This window comes from Ctenocephalides felis, unplaced genomic scaffold, assembly GCF_003426905.1.
Source record: "Ctenocephalides felis isolate EL2017-DRISC unplaced genomic scaffold, ASM342690v1 CF-g0.4_SCAFFOLD_01604, whole genome shotgun sequence".
NCBI lineage: Eukaryota > Metazoa > Arthropoda > Insecta > Siphonaptera > Pulicidae > Ctenocephalides > Ctenocephalides felis.
In genome coordinates this window covers 18,488,670-18,513,574 of record NW_020537758.1, presented here as the reverse complement: position 1 = coordinate 18,513,574, position 24,905 = coordinate 18,488,670, and the positions used below count along the sequence as shown (strand labels likewise).

General features: G+C 28.9%; 4 protein-coding genes and 1 pseudogene across 4 annotated transcripts; 2 read left to right on the top strand and 3 right to left on the bottom strand.

Annotated features, from left to right (window-relative positions):
* Positions 1–6,259: 6,259 nt before the first annotated feature.
* On the bottom strand, positions 6,260–8,430 carry LOC113373461 (sentrin-specific protease 1-like). Its single transcript, XM_026613757.1, has 7 exons — positions 8,251–8,430; positions 8,094–8,173; positions 7,927–8,021; positions 7,330–7,859; positions 6,873–7,269; positions 6,496–6,801; positions 6,260–6,421 (listed from the first exon to the last, which is right to left on the bottom strand). The coding sequence occupies exons 1-7, from the start codon at positions 8,343–8,345 to the stop codon at positions 6,260–6,262; spliced, it is 1,665 nt and encodes a 554-aa protein (XP_026469542.1). The 5' UTR covers positions 8,346–8,430.
* Positions 8,431–8,976: 546 nt separating this feature from the next.
* On the top strand, positions 8,977–10,869 carry LOC113373006 (protein phosphatase 1 regulatory subunit 21-like). The gene is made up of 7 exons (XM_026613344.1): positions 8,977–9,139; positions 9,340–9,648; positions 9,711–9,896; positions 9,964–10,256; positions 10,325–10,463; positions 10,528–10,635; positions 10,717–10,869. The coding sequence occupies exons 1-7, from the start codon at positions 9,077–9,079 to the stop codon at positions 10,804–10,806; spliced, it is 1,188 nt and encodes a 395-aa protein (XP_026469129.1). The 5' UTR covers positions 8,977–9,076; the 3' UTR covers positions 10,807–10,869.
* A 234-nt stretch (positions 10,870–11,103) lies between these two features.
* Positions 11,104–11,788, bottom strand: LOC113372357 (iron-sulfur cluster assembly 2 homolog, mitochondrial-like). The gene is made up of 3 exons (XM_026612680.1): positions 11,674–11,788; positions 11,386–11,592; positions 11,104–11,281 (listed from the first exon to the last, which is right to left on the bottom strand). The coding sequence occupies exons 1-3, from the start codon at positions 11,724–11,726 to the stop codon at positions 11,104–11,106; spliced, it is 438 nt and encodes a 145-aa protein (XP_026468465.1). The 5' UTR covers positions 11,727–11,788.
* Positions 11,789–11,836: 48 nt separating this feature from the next.
* Positions 11,837–12,699, top strand: LOC113372356 (annotated as a pseudogene).
* A 3,967-nt stretch (positions 12,700–16,666) lies between these two features.
* Positions 16,667–24,698, bottom strand: LOC113373459 (protein kinase C-like). The gene is made up of 14 exons (XM_026613756.1): positions 24,692–24,698; positions 23,927–24,128; positions 21,459–21,490; positions 20,055–20,125; positions 19,704–19,851; positions 19,502–19,638; positions 19,303–19,414; positions 19,064–19,224; positions 18,004–18,144; positions 17,695–17,922; positions 17,371–17,623; positions 17,172–17,311; positions 16,936–17,096; positions 16,667–16,795 (listed from the first exon to the last, which is right to left on the bottom strand). Exons 1-13 carry the CDS (start codon positions 24,696–24,698, stop codon positions 16,938–16,940), a joined length of 1,791 nt encoding a protein of 596 aa, XP_026469541.1. The 3' UTR covers positions 16,667–16,795; positions 16,936–16,937.
* Between the last annotated feature and the right edge of the window lie 207 nt (positions 24,699–24,905).

The following is a 24,905-nucleotide window of genomic DNA, read 5'->3' as shown; positions in this document are numbered from 1 at the left end:
TACTGAATCGACAAGTCCCGCTTGTCAACATTTCAATTCCATTATTTTTAGAGCAAGCTACCGCATTTCATAGTAGGAACCCGAGAAGCAAGCGAATTCTACAATTTCGTACACGTCCGCATAATAAGCACAGCGAGACTATCAAAGGAAAGGACATAATAAGGTCCTTTGTAAATCGGCTTATGTATTTATACTGTAATCCGGCCCTAAAAATGGTCACAGTAAAGGATGCTTATGTTACAGGGCCATATATGGAGCCGGAGCCCATTCTGAGTTCTTCGCGTAAGAACTACGATATAATGCGGAGTATAACATATAAGTTTCTGTTTTTCTGATATGAGCTTAATAAACAATGTTCTCATATTATATATAATATATATATATATATACATATATACATATACATATACTATTCAATAACGCGTTTCCTAGTTCATCGTGCTGAGACTTTCTTGATGGTGCATAAGATTCATGTATCATTCCACATAATATGAAAATTTCTATTTAATTGAACAAAATTCACCAAAATGTATATAATTTACATATCGGGAAATTCATACAACTTGCCCTAAGGGAAAATATCGCATACACCTAGCCAAATTTGGTCGCATTCGAATTCGAAGTCCGAATGGTCTCATTCGATTCAGATTCATGTATCAATTTCACATAATATAAAAAATTCAGTTTAATTGAATAAAATTCACTAAATGTATATAATTGACATATCGGGAAACTCATACAAACTGCCCTAAGGCAAAATGTCGCATACACCTAGCCAAATTTGGTTGCATTCGAATTAGAATGATGATGAATGGTCTCATTCGATTTAGATTCATGTATCAATTTCACATAATATGAAAATGTCTATTTAATTGAATAAAATTTACCAAATGTATATAATTTACATATCGGGAAATTCATACAAATTGCCCTAAGGCAAAATGCCACTTACATCTAGTAAAATTTGGTATAAGTGTAAGTGATTCGATTCAGAATGATGATGAAATGTCACGTGAGGGAGGGAGGTGTACAGTAAGATATCACGTGTATTTATTTTTTACCTGATTTTTTTAAGTCCAAACATTTTTTCTCGTAACTAAAAATACACGTGATGTTTAGTGGGGAAGTCGAATAATTTGAATATCACCACGTATCACCAAGGGAGGGGAGGGGGTCCAAAAATCCTTAAAATCGATCACAGATCAATGGACCTTAATAAGTTCCCAAATTTTCGCGACGTAAGAAGTATATTTAAAAAAATAAAGGAAACTTATCCTAAGTATTTACAAAAAATGTTAGAAGTAGACAACCTTTGATAAAATTAATGTTTTTTATATAAAATTTAAGGTTGTTTATATAAGCTAAAAAATCAATTAAATTAAAGTAAAATTAAGTGATGTTATAATTACTGTTAAATTCAAAAAAAATTAAATTGGTATAAATCATATTATTTCGTCATTAATACCTAAACTTTCCAGAAACTTGTTTCATGTTAAGAGTGCTTAAATCTAAAATTAGTTTAAATTGTCATTTTCTACTATTACTCAACTTCTACTCGCATTTGGTCTTCGGCATTCAATTTGGGGTTTCAGCATTACTTAAAACATGTTTTAAAATACAGAAAAGAGCATTAAGAATCATGTTCTCTCTTAAACTCGATGACAAGGGTAGAAATATTTTCAGAAGTATAAATTCTACCGTTCCTAAATATTCCTACTTATTCACTTCTCTTTATAAAAAATAATCCCCAGTACTTTAATTTATCTTCCATGTATGATTCCACTATGTCACAAGAAATAGAACTATCAAAGGATCGACTTTTAAGCTATTAATACTACTTTTAATTCAATTGATGGTTGGTATTGTATTCCACTGTTCAATTATTACCTTACAAATACGTCAACTAAGCAATTCATAAATCCACAAACGTTTTGATTAATTTACTAAAAGAAACAGTTATGATATTCTGAATATATTATTTTGACTTCAAGAAATACAGTGGTACCATCCCTTTAATATCATAAATATCTATTGTTTACTGTTATATGTGATATCTTACAAATACAGCAATTTTTGGCTATAACTGAGTATTACTTAGCTTTGAAATATTTTTCTTCGTCTCTGATACTGCTCTTTTTTTTCAGAAAAGCTTTTTAAACTTTTAAATAATTTCTGCAAATTAATGGATATACAGGACCTCAATTTTGAAGATGCTCTAAACGAAGATGTATATCAAGTTAATATCATAAAATTCAAGACTCAAAATTAAATTAGTTTAGCACTCCTTTATTGTATTTTTTATTGGTTGTTTCGTTATTTAATTGTAAAAATTTTAAATGTATATCTAATACATCTACATCTATAAATATAAAAAATATAATATAATATATGATTTCAACGAAATAGGAGGTGAAACAAGAAAAGATTTAAAATTTAAGAAAAAAATCAGTGGCGGTATATAAATAAAAAAATCACTTAAAGCTATAATAAATGACTAGAATTAAATACTAAAAAATTCATAAATACTAAATTTTTGTAATTCAATTTAACTCTTACGATATGATTATTAATGATAAATGATTATGATTTAGAGGCACTTACCGAACACTTTCTGGAGACGGTTACTGGGCTGAAGCTCTGCCTAAGACATCGGCGCCTCTATGTGCTACTGCAGACCCGCAAGGGACTACCGATGGCATGCACGCCACTGCGGCGGTGCCGAAGTTGCTTCTTTCGTATGCGAACTCAAAGGTACAGAAACCCATGATAATATTCTAGAAACACAAATCATTATATAGTTAGTATAATTAAAAATATAATATAATACATACGCCAATAGGTGACAAAGGGCCTATACCGCAAGATAAAAAATTGTGTTTTAACTATTATTTTCAAAATTTGATATTCGACGATTTTGATATGATGATAAGATATTTTTTGCATAAATTAAATGCGTAATGTTTTTTTTTTTGGTAGTTCCCGATTGGACAAAGAATGCACTGTCTCAACTATGACCGGTATACAGTACGCTTACCTTCCGGAAGAAGTCGCTGTCCAACTTGAAGTAAAATGCCCACTTGATGAAGATGGATTAAGAAAAGTTCGCTGTCAAGGCAGACAGGTAATAAATATTTTTTTTAAAAAAAATTTTTAATTTGGTTCAGATTCAATATTATTATTTTTATCATTTTTAGGACCGCAAGGCTATGGAGAAGCAGCTAGCATGTGTTCCAGAAGCCGGAGATATCTTAGACAATATGATTCCTCAGTCATCTGGATCCGGTAAAGTAACTACCAAGGCTCCAGCCGTCCCCAAAACTTGGCGCTATACTTCTATCGCAAGTCTCGAAGACGGACCTCAAACCAGACATCGCAGAGAAGCAGATGTAGCTACTCCTTCAGAAGCAGATGCCACTTGGAGCAGCACTTATCGCAGCACATCTGTAGATGAAGAAATCGAAGCCCTAGAAGAAACAGCACGACGAGACGGCGTTTTAGTAGAAGACTCCGATGTCGACATGATGATGGCAGATGAACGCACCATAGAAAATTTCGTCGTGGACAGCACCCAACCTCCGAAGCTACGGATACAGAAATTGATGTTATTGAAACTGTTAACAGCATTAGCGAATCCGCAACTCCAAATACTGTATCCACAGAACCAGAGAAAGATCAAGTTATAACCACCTCCGAAGCACAGATTAGTAGTCAATCAACGCCCCTTTGCAACCCGATCAACGTGGCATCAAACCCCAATGGTACATGCAAGATCAGATTCGAAATCTATGGATTGGGTCAGCACTGAAGCAGATGATCATACGGCCGAAATGAAATTACTGGGACATTTGCCAAAGGGTCACATCGTAGTAGATAATAAACAACCACATACCACGCCATAGATGAAAGTGCAAGTGCAAGCAGTGCAGTTAACTTAGAAATGGCTTCTGAAACTACTGAAAATGCAGGTTCTAGCACAACGACTTCGCAAAATATATTACCGATAGATACTGATATTGTTTTTGTTAAAAGAAAGTTCGTACAGTATTGTTAAAAATGGCACGGTCATAGATGTTCTGGAATTGAATGATACTATTTCGGAGGAAGAAAAAACCACGAGCGATAATGTTGTGATAGCACCAATTGTAAGCGATAAGGAAATTGAAGACAACATGATTTTAAACGATGATGAAGAAAAACCTCTCAATGTGCAGAAACAAGATAAGAAGAAAAATATCTGAGCATAAAGTTGTCGAACTCACATTCACCGAACCGAGCGTATTTTCATCAAGTTTCGTAATTACAACCAAGAACTTCAAGGAACCAACAAATGCACCATCTATCCAAACAAAAACTCAAACGCAAGAAATTGATCCTAAAATCGAAATACTGAATTCCAATGATTCCAAGGTAAATACAGACAGTGAATTGCTGTTCGAAAATAAATCTGCGCCGTTCATTACAACTGATGCATCAAAGGAAGCGACGACTTCCGAGGCATCTAAAAAACTGAAGATTTAAGTCCTACTCCTAATGATACCGAAAAGGAAACAGTTGAATTTCAGGAAGCAGATATAGAACCATCAGAAGAAATGGATTCAGAACCAGAACAGCTTCACCGACCTAATAGAAGGCGCTTGCTAACACAACCCAAAGCAAGGGGTGGATATCCATTTCACATCAGACGAGTGTTAGGGTAACTCAATAAATAATAATCTTTTAAGTGGATTTATATAAAGACATTTGTAATTGATGGTAGTGTTATTGTATGTTTACTTCATATGCCCAATCACTTTGGCAATTAAAAAATATCGGAGCGCACAGATATTCTTACAAGAATATCGCATGTAAAATTTTAAATTCGAATGAAATTTGGTTTTAGATTTTAGAATGAGCTTCTAAGTAGCGTTATAAACAATTGATTTTTAAATAGAATTAGTTGTTGTTGTTTTAATTTTACATTCTCTTCCAATTTTATTAAAGTTGCAAATTTACGTGTATAAAAATAATGATATTAAATTCGATTATATCAGGAACGAAACCAGAAAGCATTAATTATTAGGGCGAGTAAAAATTTTGTATATTTCTAGGATTGCCAATGTTAAAATAGAAATTATAAGTAGATATCAAATGTAGAATTAAATATAGTATATGTAGAACTAGATTTTCAAGCTAGATAATTTGATGTTAAATATATATTTAAATTTTTTGACTGTTAGAAATCTTTTATGAATGATTAGACTTGCGCTTCGTATTCTATTATTATTTCATAATGTTGATAATAATAATGGTACTGTTTTACTTATTTTATAGGAACCTAGTGAGTGGTATTTGAGTAACAAAATATAATTCCATCGATCGCATTCAAAAATGTTGAAAAAAACTGCACAACACAAAAAATGATATTAAAACGCACCGTCCTTTAACCAGATAAATTTTATTATATTATATAAAATATTAAAATTTAAGTACTTAATATTTAAACATTTTGGTATTTATAAATTTACATATACACATTAATGAGTATGTGTGAATTTATTCAAAAATTGTTTTGCACAGAAAATACTATATATTTTATGAAATATTATAAAAACTAAGCAAAACTTTTGTATTTGATGGTTACCTATATTTGAATTGAGCAGGCTCAAAGCTAAGTTATAAATTATTCAAATTTTATCACATAGTGAATTCTCAACTTAAACCAAAGATAATTTTCAGTAATCAACATTCCTTAGTATTTAATGAAATATTTTTATTAAAGAATATTTTGCAGATTACTTATAAGCAAAAGGTTTTACTTTTGTTTATTCAGGTTTATTCCAATGTAAATATCAATTTATTTGTAGAATACAAATATCGTCGTCTTAAATATATCTTCAAAAATTGTTTATAAAAAATATTGTTTGCAAAATATTGTATTATTATTTGATAATAAAATTTAATCATTTATTGAACTTCTATCACTTTATATTGAAAATCCCTAACTAATAAAAGTAATAAAATAATAAATATTTATCAAAAAAATATAAAAATATATTTAAACATTTGTACAATTAACATCATATTTCATATAAACTTGCTAGCAAATCAAGGCTTAATAAAAACTTAAATATTAAAAACAACTTCATGAGATTAAATAATAACAATACTTTGCTAGAGATTCATAAATATTAAAATATTTTTATACATATGAAGTAAGTAAATAATATTCTACTAATAATTATATTATATTATTCAAACAAAAGTTTAAAGCTAATAAACATTAAGTTAGTAATTTTCCATTGACTATTTCCAAACACATTTTTCTCCTAAAATATTTCATATCATTTTGACTAAAATTAATTTTTGCTCCTCTACATATGTACTCCGCAAACATACATGAAAATACTCCACAGTCACAACCATTCATTTGTTGAGGTATATCCTAAAACCAATTATATGACAATAAATTTAAAATCTTTAAGCAGTAAAATATATAATTGTAAAAATTCACAATACCTTTACTGTCTCCTTTGTCCAGGTACTTGTATCTAGTGTTACTTTCTTCTTATCCAATGACTCCTCTTTCAAATAATTTTCTGCCATATCGAGAACACCTTTATTGGAACCGCCCATACTATCATAATACTTTATAGTTTTATGTTTAAAATCAATAATTAACATACACCAATGAACACCACTAACGTGAACTGGAATTGGCATTAAATCAAATGAAAATATATCCACTTTCCTTGTCCATCTACGAACGGAACTGTAACCACGAGTTCGAAGATTGACTAAGAAAAAACTGTCCATGGCATGAACCTATAATATATAAGTATATTTAATATAGAGAATATTATAAAAAATAATAAAAATAAGAACATTAAAATTGCCTTAAGATTTCCTGGTTCAGCTCCTCGTTGTGTTAGTAATTTCATATAGAAATTTATGACATTATCATTTAACCAATTTAAGCCACTCAGTGAATAAAGACAAGCGCCAGTAATGTTGTAACCAAATTTTTGAATAATCTGCTCTTGAGATGGAGAGCGCATGGCTTTATTGATTTTAGCATCTTCCTCTGGAGTGAATTCGGGTAATACTGTTTCGACCTCAAGTGGTTTCTCCTCCACTAAATCTATAACTTCTTTTATTTGCAGCTGTTTCAATAATCTCTCATTGATAATTTCATCAAATACTTTATTTTTGTCACTAAGAACTTGAGCTCGCAATTTTTCATCATTAATTTTCAATTTCTTTTGAAGTCCACTTTGGTCAAATCGTTTGTTTCTAGAAGAATAAAATAAAAAATAGAATATTCGCATTAATTGAAAAAGTAAATAAACTCACAAGTTATGTATCCATTCAGTATGCTTGGTGACTGGTGACACATTTTTCCTTCTAATAGTAATATTCTTTAAAGCCCCATTAGTATCGCCTTCTCTTGATAGTTCCAGAATCGATTTCCTAGACTTTTCATTTTTAAGGATACTCTTTCGATTGTCTTCAGCTTTTTCATCTTTAGTTAAATCCACCATTGAAGGTGTCTTGAATGAGTTTTCATCTTTAGTTAAATCCACAAACAAAGGTTTCTTGAATAAGTTATTTTTATTTTGTTCAAGTGTGACACAAGCCACAGGCGCGTGACTTTTAATAAGATTACAGTAATTAATTTTTTCACGTAATTTGTTTACGTCATACAAAGCTGAACTTTTATTCAAATCTAGATTTCGATTTTTGTCAGTTAGAGGATGCTGAGCATACTTAGCTGCCAAATTTTCTTTTTTTACATAATTTAATTTATGATTTTTATGTTTTTGTATATGATTTAAAAATTCAGTATCCTTTGGTTTCAATACACATTGTTTTGGTTTATCCATCTGCATAAATGTTTCAATATATTTAGTAAGTATAACAGAAATAATATTTATAATTACAGAAACTTACAATTACATGTGTTCCATTAGATTTGAGCGGAGTAGCAGATAATGGCATTTGGTAACTGTTATTCATACTTGAAGTACATTCATTATCATCTATGACTACACATACATTAATTAGGGGTTATTATTTAGAAATTACAACAAGTATGTTATTATTATTTGAATATTTACCAATATTTTCTTCATCATTGTTATATTTCATACGTTTATTTTGATGCATGGAATCAGCAACGTAGTAGCTGTCTAAATGACTGAACAAAACAGAAGATTGTCAATAAAGTTTTCAGTCCGAATCCGAATTGATCAAATAATTTTGTTTTGTACATACCATCGTTTATTATTCTCAGTTGTCAACTGCGGCTCTATAACTTCTTCTTCGGGTCCCGAAAAATAATAAAAAACCCGCCTAAGTATTGACAACATTTCACCAACGTCGATAAAACTAACAATTCATTAAAATTAAAGGGGGCATGTTAAAAATCAACTATGAAACAATTATAACTAACTTAATTTGCACTAAATAAACTTATTAATCAAATTATCAATATGCAAAGAACAATTGTTGCACAAAATGATAGTTTTTGTATAAAGAATTAGAAAAGTCAAGAATCAGCAGTACCACCAGAAGTGACAAAATAAAATTCAAAATCAAACATTCAGCATACAGAAAAAGTTTAAAAAGAGCTCTATTTAGCTATATATATTGAAATATAAATTTTTAAATAAAGAAACTTATTACGTTATTTTTTTAATTATGTTAATGTACCATGTCTCAAAAACTCTACTGTTGGATTAAAGATTTACTATGGATTTACTAACCTTAACTAATTTTATGCAGTACATGTTTTTGTAATTATTTTTCATATAATTAAGTTATTGTTAATACTTATAATATTTGTGAAGTCTGTAACTATAATAATTAAGTTAGTTTGTTAATGCAAAAAATTATCTTGTGCCCAGTTCAAATATTAATTTCTTATGTTACTTTACCTGCATTTTCTGAATCTAACTTCAACTCGACCTGTCACTGTCACTGTCAAATAAGAATATCGAATGTCAAACTTTAATGATAATTCACACACCGCTATTCCGCCTAGTGATAAATTTATTTATTTTGCAAATTACAGATGTATTTGTTAAACATTTGATCTGCTATGGACGGGGGTAGTATAGATTTACAGACAAAATATGACAAACTTGCTTCAGAATATTCCAAGGTAATTTGCACATAAAAATTGTACTAGATAATTTCAATATCCTGTCTATTTAAACGATATAAATAATATAATCATGAGAACTGGAATATAATCACAAATCTTGCTATTAAACAAATATTTTTGCTCATAATGTGATAATGTAAAATCAAACTGTAAAATAATTATTAAAATTTAAATTAATCATTATGTTTTTATGTTAGTTGCGAGCACAGGCTACTGTACTACGACGTGCAGTACTGGAAGAACAGAGCAAAAATAGTAATCTAAAAGAAACATTAAGAAGTAAAGAAATATCCCTTCGGAGAACTGAGCAAGAAGTAGATAGCTTGTGCTTTAGAAATGAGCAACTGTTGAGAAGAGTATCAACGTTACAAGATGATTTAGATAGTGAAATAAAAAATAAAAAACATAAACGTCGCACTGATTCAAATAAACAATCAGTAGATAAAAGTGTAATTGATGAAGATCTAGAAAAAAAAATTGTGGAGATTTCAGAATTGACATCACAAGTAAACCTTGAATATTCCATTGTAAAATTAGATTCTTATATTCATGTAAATTTATATTACAGATTTCAGATAAAGATTCTGAAATTCTCTTATTAAATGAAAGAGTTGAAATATTAGAAACCCGTTTAGCAAGGCAATTGCAAGAAAGTGCCAACACAGAAAGTAAACTACGTAAACAATTGATTTCACATAGATGTAAAAGTGGTGATGCTGAAATTGTGTCCGAAAGTTCTGAAGCTGCAAGTCTAGTAATTCTGTGGACTGATTTATAAAGTATAAAATATTAACTTATATAATAATAAATCTATATTGTAGGTTGGGAGTGAGGACAGTTTATCTGTGGATGAACATGCAATAAATAGCAATGATGAAAAATTAGTAAATACCACACATGTTAAAAGCAATTTAAATACTTCTAATAAAAGTGCTGAATCAAGTAGAATAACAGAATTAGAAAGAGAAGTTCAACACTGGAAAACGGAATATGAGCTTCAAAAGATGATGACCACATCATATCCAAGTAATACTTTAGTACAGCAATCAAATGGTAATAGTAATGCAATAGAAAGAGAGTCAGAAACCATCACAAAAACTGAAATTCTTGGAAGGTATTTAATAATATCACTGACTTTGTTCTTTAAATTTAAAAGATGCTATTTTTATTAATCTTTGTTAGAATAAAAACACCTACTGCAGCTAATGAAGAAGCTTGTGCCAGAGAAGCAAAACTTAGGAATTATTTCACAGACAGATTAAATTCATTAGCTGAATCTAAATCATTAGTAGCTAGTCAAGTAAATAGTTTAACAATAGAGGTATTGAAGATTGAAATTATTTATAACAAATGCTCATACTTTTAACACCACATGTACATTTTAGATTTCAGCTTTACGAAATCATTTAGAAATTAAAGACAATGAAATTCAAAATATTTACCATGCATCCAATGCTTTGGAAAATAAGTGCAAAGAGCTGGAAGAAGAATTGGTAATAATTTAAATTGATATTAAATAGAATTTTCAAAGAGAATTTTCAAATTCTATCACATCATATTAAATTAATTTTTAGTCAACAACAAGAATGAATTATGAAGAGCAATTAAGAATAGTTACAGAGCATGCTGCAGATTTGTATGATAAATTAGGTCCTACAAGATAGAACACTGGATGTTTTATTTGCTGCCTGTTTGAATCTACATATATAATTAAGAAATGTAACCAATTATTGAATTCCTATTTTTATTATATTGTTTAAAAAACTGTTATTTAAATAAAGTATATTGTTTGCATTTATATGAAGGTAATATATGTAATATAAGTATAAATCAATAAATTTATGATTTTATGTATATCTAGAGTTGATAATTAAATCATAAACTTTTGAATGTTTTTATTTATTTTTGTAATAACAATATAATTTTAACAAATATATATTAAATTAAGTTCATACGTAGATTTAATCTAACCTTAATGCAAATGAAGATCCACAGGAGCATCCTTGTTCAGCCCTAGGGTTCGATAAAATTTTAAAGCCTGTTCTTATTAGCTCAGCATGGTAGTCTACTGTTGCGCCTTTTAGAAATTCTAAGGAATCTTTGTCTACTACAACTCGACTGTTTCCAGTACCAAATATTCTAAAAAAATAAAGCTTGATATTATCTATAGCTGGCAAAAAGGCTTCATTTTGTGCAAGCCAATTATTTGAAAGAATAATTTGAATTAACATAACTAAACCTACTTATCGTCTTCTGCAATTTTGGTGTCAAGATCAAATTTGTACTGGAATCCTGAGCACCCTCCACCCTCGACGACAACTCTCAAAAATTGATCATTTTCACAAATTTCTTTCAAACGCTTGACGCAAGATTCAGTAAGTAATAAATCTTGTTTTACATCTGTTGTATAAAGTCGTGATGCAAATACAGAAATTGCATTCTGTTCTAACCTATCACATAAAAATATATAATTATATTATGATGTGTTAGATCTATTATTATATATGTATCTTAGCACTAGGATTTATTACTTAATATTAGAACGAATTTGTTTTCTCAAAAGCGCGTTCAATAACGTTACCATATCTAGTTTTTGTCAGGATTCAAATTTAGTGCAAAATTTTGACGTTTGATCGTATGCAAATTTGAGGTTATGCACCCCAGTCCAGTGCAACTATTTTCGAACGGGTTGTCTACATTATTTTGTTTCAGTACGGGTTGACCAATCGCTCATCAACGACGATAAATAAAACACTATTAACTGCAAAACGCAAGTTGACGAATATTTTTTAATTTAAACTTATAAATAGCATCCACTGAAATCATTTTGAATAAATATTTCACGATGTCTATCAACGACTGTGAAGAGAAACGAGAAATCATCGAAAGGAAGTTGGAAATTCCGGATTTCGCGTTGAAGCATCCCCTTCAGCACACATGGACTTTGTGGTATTTTGAAAACGACCGGCAAAAGACATGGGAAGAAAATCAACGAGAAATAGTCAGTTTTGCTACAATTGAAGACTTCTGGAGTGTTTATAGCCATATAAAGATGGCTAGCGAATTGCGTCAAGGATGCGATTATTCCTTGTTCAAAAGCGGCATCAGGCCAATGTGGGAAGATGACGCCAATAAGCATGGAGGTAAGTGGGCCATCACCATGGACAAAAAGCAGCGAACAAATGATTTGGATAGATTCTGGTTGGACACCCTTCTCTGCTTAATCGGTGAAGCTTTTGAAAATTCCGACGATGTCTGTGGGGCTGTGGTGAACGTACGAGCCAAATGGGACAAAATCGGCGTCTGGACGAAGGATGCCAGCCATTGTTCATCTGTTATGGAAATCGGCTGGAAGCTGAAAGAACGATTGCGCATTGCACCCAAGATTCAGATTGGTTATCACACCCACAAGGATGCCATGGCCAAATCTGGATCTTCAACAAAAAGCTCTTATGTTGTTTAAAAACTGCCAATGCATGTTAGATTCTTTAAAGAATTCTCTTATTAGTTGCCACTCTGGAAAGGGCAAGACTTTTGTTTGTTATTCAGATAATTATATTTTCCGCTTGCTTGATGGCAGAATGAATGAATGTTTTCTTTTCTAAATTTTGAATACAATTATTTGTTTATATATAAATAATTAATAAGTAATTTTTCTACTTAATGACTGATACTTGTGTATAATTAAATTAATTGTGAATAAAGGTAACAGTAAAATATTTATTCGTAATTCATATTTACAAAATATCAATCACTATTAGAAATATAATATAGAAATAAATATTATAAAGCCCAAAAATAATACAAATAATTTAAGAAACAATTGAATTTTGCAACTTTTGTAATATAAATCATTTATATTCACATCACTTAAAAATAGAAACTGCCTATTTAAAAGAAAGAAAGAATTTAATTCATTTAGGTATTTACTACTTATAAATATATATATATATATATATATATATATAAAGAAAACATGTTTATTTTATATTTGTCATATATTTATTAATAATTTAGTTTTGCTACATCAACACTGCATAGATAGCACTGGACACATCTACAAATAATATGAATAGTGTTATCCAACAGTTATTTTGTTAGTTACTTTATAATGAAATACATAAAATAATTTGATTGAAAATAAATCTTGCATTTTGATTGACTTAATAACACAACAATAGCTAACAATATCATTAGTGATGGAGATTCGATTGAATTTCGTATGAAGTTATATCGTATTGGAAGTCTCATTAAAAAACAGAATGTATTTTTAATATTAATAATTTTTAGTACAATTTCTTGTATGCAGTAAGAGCTTCAAAAAAAAAATGGACAGCACATTTATTTATATGCATGTACATATATATTAATATACATATATATATATATATATACATGTTCATATATATATTTTTATATATATTTACTTTGCTTTATTAAACATTGAACACATATACCATAAAAAATTAGAGCAAATAATAAATATTTTTCCAAGTGAACACCAATTATTGAACAAAATTTATATGCAAATTATTTTACAAAGATATAAGGTAAATAATTCAATTACAAAATATCTTGGTGTCCATTTGACTTAAATAATTATCTTTGACAATAACAATTTACTTACAAACATTTACACTGTTATGCTATATTTTTGCTCAATTGCATTTTCAGAACTTTCTATTAATGAAAGATCTTTTTGATTACTGCAGTTCGTAAAAAATATTCATTATATATCAATATAATATTGAGAATCTCTTTCTTAAATAATAATGAAAAATGTTAATGCACATTTACTTTCTACTTAAATCCCAGTTGAAATAAAAATATGTTTTGTATCAAATTAATTTTTATAGACTATAGGAATGAAAACGGTTGTAAAAATATTCTAACCAGTTTTAATTTTTTATAGGCCGATCATCCAGATAGTTATTAAGAATAAAACATAGATGGCTTGCAATAAACACAGTAACTGATAATTTTTTTAACTTAAATGTTATAATTTCAAAAATCTATACTACATCAGTTTATCAATTAATCCATTTGTACAAATTTTTATTGCACTTATAGAAGCTGCAAATGTGTTCATAAATCGTGTTACTGCAGTAAACAAACAACAAACATGTTTGTTTAAAAAAAATCACATGCAGTATACAAATACCAATTGCAACAAGAATTTTAAAGTTAAAAGTAAGTATGCATTTACTACAGTGACTTTGTCAATAATGAGATTCACAAATTTATCTATATTAATATTTCTGTAACATAAGAATTTGACTAGATTTGCACTTGTGACTGAGATTTTATGAAACTTTGGTAAACAAATGCTCTTAAACTAAATACATTACAAACATTTGAAATATAATAATGCCTGCATATTTATATTTCTCATGCTATGTACCCAAGCTAAATTTATCCCGAGTATTAACAACTTTGATGCATGAATTAGAAAAAGCTTTCAAATTATTTTAATTATAAACATGTCATCACAATAAAGATATTTTACACAATGAGAATTGTATTCTTTTTGTGGTGTGCAAAGATCAAAGTATTCTTATCTGCGTTGGGAACATCACTATGATAAATTATAGACTAATAATGATACGTTTTACTAGACCATGAAGTTAAATATATAATACATAAATAAGCTTAAATTAATACATTTATTAAGAAAAAACACTACTATATTTTTTTCTTTTTAAGAAAAAATATGGGATTTTTTATCATCATAAATCTCTCGTATAACAATAGATGTAATATAAACTTGCCATATTTAATAAAACTTAAATAATTATATATCATTGGCACATTCTTGCTTCAATCAGTATTTATAATAAAATTAATGAGGAATAAAAGCTCAAGATCGAATAAAAAATATGACAAATTTATATTATCCATCTACCACAAGTAACAAAAAATATACAAACCATACCAGTAGTTTGTAGAACTTTCATTAAATAAAGATTTAGATTTTCGTTTAAAATAACGCTTATACATATGGCAATAATCTTATAGAATAATAAAAAATAGAATACGAATACAGTTAATACATTTTAGTTATACTATTATTTCTTCTATAGCTTAACGCTACAAATGCTAAAGTTTTGTTTTAATATATACAATGGTAGCAAACCAAAAGCAATAGTTTACTATAGTGTACTTTATACTATTATTATATTATTTTGTTTTTAAATAGTACAAAGTTAATTTTGTACATATCGGCTATGCTTACAGCAGCGTGAAGTTTTTTTATACCTATATTATATATCAACACTTTTTAAATATTACAACATAAATATATCTTTAAACTATTCAATTAATGCAACTTTATGCAATAATACAAAGTGGACTATAATTATGCATCCATCTAAAAATTGATTCAATATGAATAATAATAAAACTCAAAGATTCTTTCCAGTAATATAATTTCGAAGTTTTTTTCAAATCAGTTTAAATAAAAATATAGATTGAGATTATGAAAACGATTTCAATAATTACTATTAAACTGAAGAATCAATTTTGTATTTTATATTGCCACTATTATATATCACTTCCAGAAGTAAATTATAAAAGGGTATATTCAATTTTTAATTGCAGAAGAACTATTGATGAGTTTAACCAATGCATATATATATATATATATATATATATATATATATATATATATATATAAGATGGCTTATGTTTTTTTATATGCATGATACTGCTTTATAGTTCATATATTGTAATATGATAACTGACAATGTGATATTTTAATTTGATATGATCCTAACTTAATAAGTAAACGTCACAGTCACTACGTTCAAAAGTGAAAATTTACTTTTATTAATAAATAATCGAATAAATTTTAGGCAACTAATATGCTAATCAAATAAATGCAACAACATGGAGCGAGGAATAAATTAAATAAGCAACGCAAAATTATGAAAATGATTGAATAGTAAATACTTAGTATTTAGGATTTAATTCAGAATTTTTCACATTCAAGTCCTTATTCAAAATTGTACTAATTTAAACATTGAATATAATATATCAAGCAATTAAATGATATTAAGCTATGTTTCTATAGGCAACGATTTTATCGGCCGAAAAGAGATACATATTATGTATCAAATATGATTTAAATCAATTTAATATGACAAAAGCATTGGCAAGTCGAGGTATATTTTTTACTTGGAGCAAATTTCTTTGAAGTTTTTGCAAATCATATCATTTCGTCATTAGGACACTTATTATTATGTACGGAACAATTTCTTCGTAAGAAACGGGAAGCCATTAACTAAGAATATATTGCGCTTTTCATGTCCGCCTGACTTCTCAAAAGTAATCGATCATTTTTAAAAACATACATTCAACATGTATTGGAAATTAAACACACAGTGAAAAATGATAAATATGCCAATAATTGAGAATAAACTCTAATAAAAAATATTTTTTATATAAATGAGTAGTTGAGAACTGTGTGATAAAATTTCAAACTAGATCTTTAAGTTTAATATTAAACCCAATACAGCATTTGAATGTATGTTTAAAATTATCAATAAATAAACAAATAGTATGACTAGATACTGCAACTTTCTAAGAATATTAAAACATTATACGGGCTGCTCCAAAGGTGTTTAATAAGATAATGATTAAGTCTCTCGATATGAACTGTAATAAAAATAATCCAACGTGAATATTGATTATAATTAAGATTGTAAGCATGTGTGTTTAGATTTTAAATAAATTTATGTGTTGGAGTTGGGGATTTGTTATCATTTTTTTATATTTGATTTTCATTATTAACATACCTCTAGCCTGGTCGTTCAGTTGCAAAGTGGCGATTGACAAATGAAAAACCGCGGAACTCTTCTTGATTAATGCAGCGTAACACATCTTGTGGAACTGGAGTCAAAACTGGTTCTTCACGAGTGAAGTCTGTGTCAAAATTTAATGCATCGCGTGGACTCTTCTGCAAATAAATTTAATCCAAACATTTATAGATGAATATCCTCTATTAGATAATAATGATAAATAAGTTCCTTACAATTTTAGGTTTAAATGGAGGGCGCACTCGACGTTGCTCCAAAGCTTCCCAATCTAAATCTTTGAAGAAAACGTGATTTCTAATTTGAGTCTCATCCCCCATGCATCCTAAGCGTTTAGCTGCATTCTTAGTCATAAAGCCTGAAAATATCACATGATAAAACCATAATCAAAATTATTATAATGAAAATGCATGTTACCTTTCAGAATAGAAACGGCTTCCTTGCTCAGCCACACGGGATAAAGAACATCATCGTGCAGTATCGATTCGAATAAATCGTCTTCGTTATCGGCTTCGAATGGTGGTTGACCAGCCATCATTTCATACATGAGAACACCTAAGGCCCACCAGTCAACAGAACCACCGTACTCGAGCTCTTGCAAGATCTCGGGAGCTATGTAGTCTGGCGTGCCACAAAATGTGCTGGTGAGTGCTCCATTTAATATCCCTTCCTAAAATATAAGGAATATTATATTATAGAATAGTTAAACGATTTTATTAACCTTTGTACTTGATATCCTACCTTGCACATGCCAAAATCTGCCAGTTTACAATGCCCCTCTTGATCCAAAAGTATGTTGTCGAGTTTGAGGTCTCTGTATATAACTCCATGCCTATGTAAAAATTGCAATGCTAACGTGACCTCGGCTGCGTAAAATCTAGCACGCGGTTCATCGAATTTTCTTGCCCTTTGGATTTGAAACATTAGATCTCCTCCATTTACATACTCCATCACAAAGAACAATCGCTCCTAATTTATAAAACACACAGTTGGTAAGGACAAATTTATATTAAAACGTAATTATATGATTATAAAGAGTGAAATCTGTACCTTTGTTTGAAAGCACGAATGTAGAGCAGTTAGAAATGGATGGCGAGCTGCAAGTGCTAAAATTCGTTTTTCGGTCATGGTGCATTCGACGTCGTCGTCTTGTAAAATCGCGTCCTTTTTCAGTACCTTTACAGCATATACCTGTAAAAAATAAAAATTCAATAAATTAATTCGGATAATTAGTGGCATCGTGCCTTAAGGCAAATTGCTGAAACTTACCCGTACCGAAAACTAAATTATTAAAAACAACTTTGCAAAAATTAGATTTTCGAGAAATTTTGAATTTTTTACTTTTTTGAAAAATTTGATTTACTTTGAACATTTATTTTTCAGCAATTGCGCTGCATAGCTAATTTGGAGTCAAAATATCAAAGCGCGTGGCCGCCGCGTAGTCGTCTAACGTGCAAACATTGGTACGGAACTCATATAAATGTACACATAATTTGTACTTATTATTATAATCTTTATAAAATATCTGATAATACGATGTACATATGTCTAATGTTCATTTTTGACTCCCAAATAGCATTATTTTTTATTTTTTTTATTGGATGTTCGGAGACGCTGGACCCGCCTTTTCAAAAATTTCACCAGTTGTTCATTTCGTCAATACAAGTAAAATGTTTTTTAAATTATTTAAATCGGACGCTCAGTTATCTCAAAAACCGAAATGCCATTTTTGGCATTTTTGCCCCGTATCTCCGAAACGGGTAGACCAGCATATGCCAAAAATTAATCAGCACGTCTCCTTATCAGTAAGAATCGAATGTTTTTTTAATTATTCAAATCGGTTGATTCGTGTTCGCGAAATCGTCGATAGAAGTTTGTACCCGCCACACACACACGCACACACACATACATCCATTTTTTTCTAAGGTATGCCAAAATGTTCAGAAACCTCTGAAACGTAAGGATATATAAAAAATTTCATTTTCAATTTTTTGCAATTACTATAACTTACCCTACGGGATGTTGAAAAATCAGTTAATATTACAAATAATATAATATCAATACCGCCAATGGTATAATACCAATAAAATAATTTTTGTATTTTGTTTACCTCATCAGTTCCTTTCTTTTCAGCTAGCATAACTTTGCCAAACGATCCTTTTCCCAGAACTTTCAAAAATACAAAATCATTGAGGCCTACGCGAGCGTCGATATCGCTTTCCAAATATTCTCCACCGCCTGCACCACTTCTGTGAGATCCTGATCCCACTCCTGAAAATTGAGGAAAAAATTACTTATTAGTATCAGTATAATAATTTTGTACATATAATTAATATATATTATTATTACCTTCTGGCAAGAGTGGCATTGTACTATCCTCTCGAGAAAGACTACTTTCGCTATCACTAGATCTATCAGTAGACGCGGAACCTTCACCACTACACGGTGCTTGATTTAAATACTGCTTAATAAAAACAACAGGGCATTAGTTAAAGTTAAATATTAAATATAATTATATCAATATAATTAATATAATCATTATCCTTACCCTTGTGGATCTTCTAGGTCCTTGTTTATCTGGAGAGATTCCCATATTATTTAAAATCTCAGCCATTTTCTTTGTATTGACGCCACAATTCGAAGCAACATTTCGTTGGCAACGTTTGTGTATGTTCATACTGCAAACTGTAAAAATAAATTTTATTAAATTTAGGTATTGTTTGTAATTGTTTTAATAGATGAAAAAGTACCTTCGCATTGTAGGCCCTGTTTGACTATGCCGTAAAGTAAAGAACCACAATGGTCACAAAATGTGAAACGTTTGTAATTATGCACCACGAATCGGTGGGGTATGTTCACATTAAATCTTTGGCCACCGGGGTGTTCATCCACTTTGGGCTAAAAAGTTCATCAAATTATACAAACTTGAATTTAAAATACACGACAAGCCAAGAAGTGCTTTTTAAAGGGCAATATTACGTTATCCTCTTAAGCACTTTTTAACATTAACTCATTTTTGCATAAAAACATTTAGTTTTTTTGTATCACAATCGGTGGATGTTAATAATTCATTAAAATATAATAAATTATAAATATATTACTTCTTCTTTCATCCCAGGGCACTTTGTTACAACCGAATCGTGACATCTTTTGTGGACAACACATGTGCAGACTGAAAAATAAGGAATCGATTAATGTATCGAACTTTTGCGTCGGTATAATAATTAAATTAACAATGACATCGAGAACTATGTTATTCTAAAACTGCAAACTAATCAAATATGCACACATTCTTCTAATTGATTTGAAAATAATACGTTCTACTCAAATAACTAAACAAAATTTTTAAATATTTTATGAAATTAGTAATAGTTGAATAATAAATAAAATTAAAATTTTGAAATGCGCAATATAACGTAAATGAATAACTGATAAACTAAATACTTTAACATTAAATCTATATTTTTATATTATATCCAGTGAACATAAAATCTCAATACATCAAAATCAATTCTACAAATTATTGTATAAACAAAAGCAAAAGTTGCCGATTAACAAAATATAAAGCACATGCATTTTAAACAAAAACACAAGATAACACAATCACATAACATAAACGTGCTATATGTACGTTCGATGTGAATAAAACAAAAACTAAAAATTATTTTTAATACAGAACTCACAATATAAAAAACCATATTTTGTTATATAAAATAAACACATTTTAGTTACCAATACAATTCAAGTAAATCCGATATTTAGACAAAAGATTCAAATATACGCAACTGTTATAAGAAGAATATGAACTTCGACCCTAGTGGACTTATCTCATCATGACTTAATAGTAGGAAGATTTTAATAGTAATAATGAAATTCCATTAAATAACATCAGTAAAAATTAATAATTTACAGTAAAATATCATATAATTAAATTAATAAGTGATATGAATAATTTTGTGTAAAATAAAACTATCAAATTAAAATGTAACAAAACGTAGGTACATCGAGAATATCGATCATAAAACCAGGAATTTATAAGTATTTTATTAAATACACTAGTAAGAATATAAATAATATTCAGTTACTCAAAACGTGTTAGAAAAAAATGTTTATTTTTTTATTACATTTATTTAATATTATTAGTGTGTTAAACATTACACATTTAGATGCAAAACTTTCTAAATACGCAATCCACATCGATAATAGGATTATTTAGCGGTCACAAACATAGTGAACTACAGCATGAACTTGAAATTGAAGAAAATAAACATAATATGATGAAGAATGCATTAAATTATAAAAATACCATGAAGATGTTGCCTCTTGATATGAAAGTTCTTAATACAAAATTTCAAATTAGTATGACAAACGAGCTTGATAAATTGTAAGTACATCCATTCTCAGTAACAAAACATCGATAAACAATGAATGAGAGATAATAAAGCGTAAAAAGCCTACGCGATCAAAAATATGTCTTTAAATTCTTTTTTTAATTTTGAGCTCACCTTGACATTGATAGCCCTGCTTTCCCAATCCCCTGAAAACGACGAAACGATCTCAGTAGTGCAATAATACCAAACCCAAAAAACACACAACCCATTATAAAATGAATATTTTATGTAAAGTTAACCATTTGTAATTTGTAACTACACTAATTATGACCAGCCTCCGTACCGAAAGATACTACCGATAGAAAAACTCTTTAGGAAAAAAATCTTGCCATGGAATTATTAGGTGACTGGAACATACATAAATAATTAATTTTTGAATAAATAATAGTAAATATATAGAATTTTTTAAAATTTATTAGTCCCAAAGTTCTATAGAGTAGTTATTTTATACATCCATATATCCGAATGGACGGAAATATAACGGACGGACAGTGTAAGCATTTTTGCTAATTTGAAATTATTATTATATTTTTTTAAATATGTATGTTTTCGCCACAATTACTTCAATTCTGAAAATTTATGTTATGTTATAGGAAAAAACTCGTTCAAGTAAAATTAATTCATTTCTACCCGTGAGTTGATGGACTAATATTAATAAACACAATTCAACACCCATGCATTTTATTCAATTCGTTATATGTCGCTTATTAAATTTGTGTTTTTCTTATACACTTCAATTTTGTATATATTTTTGTTATTTCTGTTTCAGATATTACTTAAAATCTCCGATAACTAAACATTGAAAAAATAATCACAATTATTTTAGATCTAAGTACAAATGTCTAATTACAGTAATGTGATAAAATATATACTTCGATTGCTACATCAAAAATACTGTGACAATTAAGCCAAAGATTAACCCACAAGTTTTAAAAGCATAATAAAATTGGTAAATTTAAGCGATACTAAAAATATTGAATATTATTCTAAACTGACCATTTCTTTAATCGATATGCAGTACGGAATTTATATAATATCTAATTCTTGAATGTTGAATTTTAGCCAATTGTCAAAATAAAAGAAAGCAATAAATAATAAAATATTTACTTATACGTTTCGACACTGTTGTGTTTATCATTCAGCAATTTTTTTATGTTTTACAGTATCACACCAGAAAAAATAATAACAAAAATTTTAAAAATATAGAAAATAAACAATAATAAAGTGTCTATTTTGTTTTAAATAATTTATATTTAATTAATTAATTTAAATAATTTAATTGAAATTTAAAACAAAATTGTTATTTTATTATTGTTTCTTTTCTATATTTTTTCAAATTTTTGTTATTATTTTTCCTGGTGTGATACTGTAAAACCTAAAATATTGCTGAATGATGACACACAACAGTGTCGAAACGTATAAATAAAAAATTTATTATTTGTTTTTTTTTTATTTCGACAATTGGCTGAAAATCAGCATTCAAGAATATGTCTCAACGTCAAACAAAACAATCTAAATCTTATAATATCTAATATAAATATACTTGAGTTTATTTGATTAAATATACCTTTGAAAGGGTGTTGAATATGTAAGTCTTGTAAAAATATAAATCATGATATTTATGAAGAAACTACAGTACGAATTAAGTATAACAAATAATTACTAATTCAAATTTTTAATTGAAAAATTAATACTGCAGTATCTTCAAAAACAAAAAATCACCACATTTAATAGATAGACTTATTGATTATTTATATCGGTGATGTAATAACTATGTCTCAATCCTCGACAGATATAACAATTAAATACACCTAAGTCTGTTTTTACACGGTAGATTGGTTCCAGAAGACGCCGTGTAAAAAAAAAGTGTAAAAAAAGGCATTGATCAAATGGGTGATTTGTTCCTAATCTCTAAAACCTATTAAAATTAGTGAAAAACAAGAATTTTTAAGAACAAGAATTCATGTTTATTTTATTAAATCAAATATATAATGCTTATTTTCACAAGCATAGTAATTAATGATAAAAAAAGATATGCATTCTAATCTTAAAAGTAATATAAATTAAATGTATGGCAAGTTCAGGAACTAAAAAACTATGTTGTGAATGAAAAGAATAGGTTATTCAATTTTTAAGGTAAAAAATACAATAAAATAGAATAAGTGATAATCATAAATACAACAACATAAATTTAATTGCTGTCGTCATCATAATTCGCTGTATTTTTTGTGATATGAACATACTTCGCAAAAATTAAATTTGACAAAAAAAATTTAAGTACATAAAATTTCAAACCATGCTAAATGGAATAAAATCGTGTAAAAAAATTAAAAATATTCAATTTTCAAACCGTGTTATATCAAAACCGTGTACAAAAAGACCGTGTAAAAACAGACTTAGGTGTATAAAGAAAATTTAGATGTAGAGTTTATACTTTTTTTTTAAATTAAGTAATTTCAAATGTGGTAATCCTGTTCAATATCATTAACAAATGTCCATTTATGATACTGTTATGTGAAATGATTCACCCCGAAATACATGCTATCCCAATATTAGAAGAAACAAATAAAATAATCACTTACCAAATAAATTCTCGGCAGTGGGAACAAAACGTCGGTTGGCGCAAGAAAGTTGCCATAAATTTATGACCATTGACCTGATGAACACGCCTTCTCATGGCACCCCGCCGACGGTTGAATCCGGCGCTGTTTGCCTTGAATTCCCGGCCTCCTGATGCGCCTCCGCCCTGGCCTATAGCCGCTCCTGCATTTGAAGCCGTTTGATCTGGAGGAGAATAAAAAATACCATTAAAATACTTGGCATTTAAGACTAAAAATTATCTTGCTATTTAAATTTTGTGTGGTTTGAGTTACTATTTTTTTATTATTTAAATTATTCTGCAATCTGTTTTACATGAGCATTTTAAGCAGAAATTGCTAACAATAATTATCTTACAATATAAACCAGAAGATAGTAGTAACACACAGCGGCGTGTCTACTAGGTAAATTACTATATGGTTCCAATTAATATACAAAATTCTATGTGAATACAATAGCCAGCTGATTGAATGAGTATTTCTATATAAGATACGGTAGGGCGGTAGGCTTGAAGGTCCGCGGGTAAATAGGTCGACCACCAATATTTTAAAAACAAGTAAAGTTAGGAAGTTTTTCACAACAATATTTGAAAGTAGGGGGAAAAAGATGTGTAATCAGTCATCAACCTAATTCTTACGAATTTGCTATTAGGAGACAAACGGTAATAAGGCTGTTCTAAGGAGCGCGTACATTTGTTTCCAGAATACTTGTTCAATTCTCACAAATATTATTCATCCATCTTTGTCTACCTGACATAATAAATAATTTCCTTCCTAGTATAGGTACAAAGCTAGTTTATAGAAATTATTCATTCTGTACGCATAACCATGAACATCAAAAAATAAATACTGTTAATAACTAAACCAACTTATTTAACTTACTTATTTTTAAAGGTCTGATATAGCCATTCTAATAATAAATTATATCTGGTCCTTCGAGGTAGTAAAGTGTCCAAGTGTATTG

Coding starts and splice junctions, on each gene's coding strand:
- LOC113373461 (XM_026613757.1), bottom strand. CDS start 8,345: ATGTTGTCAATACTTAGGCGGGTTTTTTATTATTTTTCGGGACCCGAA. Junction 6,802..6,872: donor CTGAACCAGGAAATCTTAAG/GCAATTTTAATG, acceptor TATATATTATAG/GTTCATGCCATGGACAGTTT. Junction 6,422..6,495: donor GGACAAAGGAGACAGTAAAG/GTATTGTGAATT, acceptor AATTGGTTTTAG/GATATACCTCAACAAATGAA.
- LOC113373006 (XM_026613344.1), top strand. CDS start 9,077: ATGGACGGGGGTAGTATAGATTTACAGACAAAATATGACAAACTTGCT. Junction 9,649..9,710: donor TTTCAGAATTGACATCACAA/GTAAACCTTGAA, acceptor TTTATATTACAG/ATTTCAGATAAAGATTCTGA. Junction 10,464..10,527: donor TAAATAGTTTAACAATAGAG/GTATTGAAGATT, acceptor TGTACATTTTAG/ATTTCAGCTTTACGAAATCA.
- LOC113372357 (XM_026612680.1), bottom strand. CDS start 11,726: ATGGTAACGTTATTGAACGCGCTTTTGAGAAAACAAATTCGTTCTAAT. Junction 11,593..11,673: donor CAAATTCGTTCTAATATTAA/GTAATAAATCCT, acceptor TTTATGTGATAG/GTTAGAACAGAATGCAATTT. Junction 11,282..11,385: donor AAAATTGCAGAAGACGATAA/GTAGGTTTAGTT, acceptor TTATTTTTTTAG/AATATTTGGTACTGGAAACA.
- LOC113373459 (XM_026613756.1), bottom strand. Junction 19,639..19,703: donor ACAGGGCCTACAATGCGAAG/GTACTTTTTCAT, acceptor TTATTTTTACAG/TTTGCAGTATGAACATACAC. Junction 19,225..19,302: donor AATGCCACTCTTGCCAGAAG/GTAATAATAATA, acceptor CTCAATTTTCAG/GAGTGGGATCAGGATCTCAC.